The sequence below is a fragment of the Arachis duranensis genome, chromosome 5 (genome assembly GCF_000817695.3).
Source record: "Arachis duranensis cultivar V14167 chromosome 5, aradu.V14167.gnm2.J7QH, whole genome shotgun sequence".
NCBI classification, from domain to species: domain Eukaryota; kingdom Viridiplantae; phylum Streptophyta; class Magnoliopsida; order Fabales; family Fabaceae; genus Arachis; species Arachis duranensis.
Window position 1 is genome coordinate 106,027,572 of NC_029776.3, and position 2,935 is coordinate 106,030,506.

General features: G+C 40.7%; 1 protein-coding gene across 1 annotated transcript in view; it reads left to right on the forward strand.

Annotated features, from left to right (window-relative positions):
• LOC127747704 (protein SET DOMAIN GROUP 41) overlaps nt 1-2,323 on the forward strand; it is a 2,714-nt gene extending 391 nt beyond the window's left edge. The window contains exons 2-6 of the mRNA XM_052261881.1: nt 1-466; nt 561-603; nt 745-857; nt 1,066-1,164; nt 1,245-2,323. Coding sequence (XP_052117841.1) covers nt 1-466; nt 561-603; nt 745-857; nt 1,066-1,164; nt 1,245-2,303 — 1,780 coding nt within the window. The 3' untranslated portion in view covers nt 2,304-2,323. The remainder of the gene's footprint in view (nt 467-560; nt 604-744; nt 858-1,065; nt 1,165-1,244) is intronic.
• Nucleotides 2,324-2,935: the final 612 nt, after the last annotated feature.

Below are 2,935 nucleotides of genomic sequence, written 5' to 3' on the forward strand. Positions count from 1 at the left end.
CGTCTCTCACTCCTCCGACCTCCGCGCCGCCCTCCTCCTCCTCTCCCACCACTGCCCCTCCGTCACTTCCTCTCGTGTCGCTGGCCTCCTCTCCAACCGCCACAAGCTCACGTGCCACCACAGCTCCGACGAAGACGAGGTTTCCGAGAGAATCAGCAGTGGAGTCAGAGCCTTGGCCACTGCAATTACGGAGCTGCGAGGGGAGCTGGAGCCGGACGACGCTGTTTTGGAGGAGGCGGAGTGTGCATTGTGCGCGGTGCTAACGAACGCCGTGGAGGTGCAGGATAAGGAAGGGCGCGCACTAGGAATCGCGGTTTATGGTCCGGCGTTCTCTTGGATCAACCACAGCTGCTCCCCCAATGCCTGCTACCGCTTCATCCTCTCTCCTCCTCCTCCTTCTTCTTCTTCGCAGGAATCCAAGCTTCGAATAGCTCCATCTTCCTTTCGCGGTTCTCCTGATTCACAAGTACTTCCATCTACTATCTCTATAATAAGTTTCTTCAATTCTGTCTTTTTGCTTCTGTTCTTTGACGAGATAGGAATTGTGCTGTTTTTTGCAGATAGATAGTGGGCTTTGTACTTTCACTAATCATTTTCAGAAAGGTCTTCATAAATTTGTATTTTTATTTTTAAGTTTAAAAAAGAAATTCAAAATCTAGTTTTATATTTGTTACTAGTTGATTTTTGGTTTGCACTGTTTGGTGAATACTATGATAGTGAATTGGGGTTACTTTTCTGCATTAGAAGAAGAGGAGCAAAACCAAGGCTATGGACCGAGATTGATTGTGAGGAGTATCAAGAGAATCAAAAAGAGACAAGAGATTACCATAGCATACACTGATCTCTTGCAATCTAAGGTATGCTTCATTTTTATTGATCCATGTATTGTATTGTAGAGTATTGTATTGTTGAGTTCTAAGATCCTGATATGTATTCTCATTATGAAGTTGAAGAATGTAATGCATGTAACTATCAGATTGGTTGATGATGGTTTAGGCATTATGAAACGTGTCTAAATTGTATTGATCAGTATATAGCTTTTGATTTTGCATGTTGCATTTGTAGGCAATGCGGCAATTGGATCTATGGTCCAAGTACAGGTTTATCTGCTGTTGCATGCGATGTAGTGTTGTGCCCTTCACATATGTTGATCATGCATTGCAAGTAAGTTGTCTTTGGAATTCACTTTCTACTGTATTTAGCTCAGTCAGGGTATCACCAAGATTAGTGATTTCTTTGCCTAGGATGTGGTCATCACAATCTGCAATTTTCCCAAAACATCTCAGGAAATTTCTGTTTCCGGTTGTGATTTTACTAGTTCAAGCTCCAACTACAATCTTCTCAGAGACACAGCAGAAAGAAGACTGAATGATTTAGTGGATGATATTATATCTGAATATCTCATGGTTGGTGATCCTGAGCCTTGCTGTGAGAAACTTGAGAAGATTCTTATGCAGGGTCTGTGCGACGAGTTGGACAATGTTGAAGAAACTCCACATTATAAGTTCATGTTGCATCCCCTGCATTACCTCTCTCTAAATGCATACACAACACTGGCTTCGGCATATAAAGTTCGTGCCAGTGATATCTTGTCTACAACTTCTACAATAGATCAAAACCAGTTAGAAGCTTTCAACATGAGCAGAACAAGTGCAGCATATTCCTTGTTACTAGCAACTACAGCACATCATCTCTTCAATTCTGAATCCTCACTGATTGCATCTCTTGCAAACTTTTGGACAGGTGCAGGCGAGTCTTTGTTGTATCTTGCCAGAAGCTCGGAATGGAGCAAGGTTTTCAAATCAAGTCTGGTTGCTTCTTCGGTTTCCAAGGTCAAATGTTCCAAGTGTTCATTAATGGATACATTTAGAGCCTATATGTGTAATGGTAGAATTAGGAATGATGATTTTGAGAATGCATCAAATGAGTTTCTTGATTGCATCTCACATGATTCAACACAGAAGGTTTGGAGTTTCCTTGTCAATGGTTGCCGTTTTTTGAGATCGATCAAGGATCCTATGGATTCGGGCTGGTTAGTCTCTACCAGCGATTCCAGAGCAACGGATCCCAGAGCTCTGGCTAAGAAAAAATCTGAAATATGTGACTCACACGAATCTGGAAATAGTATCCAGACCTGTGAAGAACAAACTTGCAATGAGAATGCAAGGGTACACATTTTTGAGCTGGGTGTACACTGCTTAGCATATGGAGGATTATTGGCTGCTATATGTTATGGTCACCATTCCCATTTGGCTTCATATGTTGAAGAGATTCTGGATGACGAAAACAATCTTATATTATAAATTTATAATGCTTCCATAAAGTATTGACTTGGAAATTAATTTTTCTAGTTGATACCTGTTCCTGATATTAGTTAAAAACTTCCAGTTCCAAATGAAAATATTTTACAAAACGATGCATAACATTTTTTTTTGTCAAGTAGTGGACAGTTACGCTTTGTGTGGATAGGCCCACAAGAGAAAAGCCCAAAGGAGTGATAGTGGAGAGAGTGGAGACTGGAGACTGGGGAGTGGAGAGGGACCGATTGGTAACTTCCTTTGTTCCCACTATATATAGCGCACATGCAAAGCTGTAAATCCCTCAAAACCCTAATCGGTTTCCGCTGCTAAAATCTAGATCATATTCTCCATTCTCTGGCTCTCTGCACATTTACGCCCAAAATTTTCTCTGTTCAGGTGTTTTCTTATTTGTGATATTTCTGTGTGTTGAATTTTTGCTACTTTATTATGTTTTCATATTGTTGAAATTTTCAAAAGAAAAATGAAATCCGTACCTAAATTTTGACGCATACAATGTTTTCTGACCAGTTACATGAAGCTATGTTTGAATGATGAAAATCTTGTAGTTAGAACCCTAATTTATAGTTCATAGATTGCCCAATGATGCACAACATAGATTGTTGAGCGGCTACTCG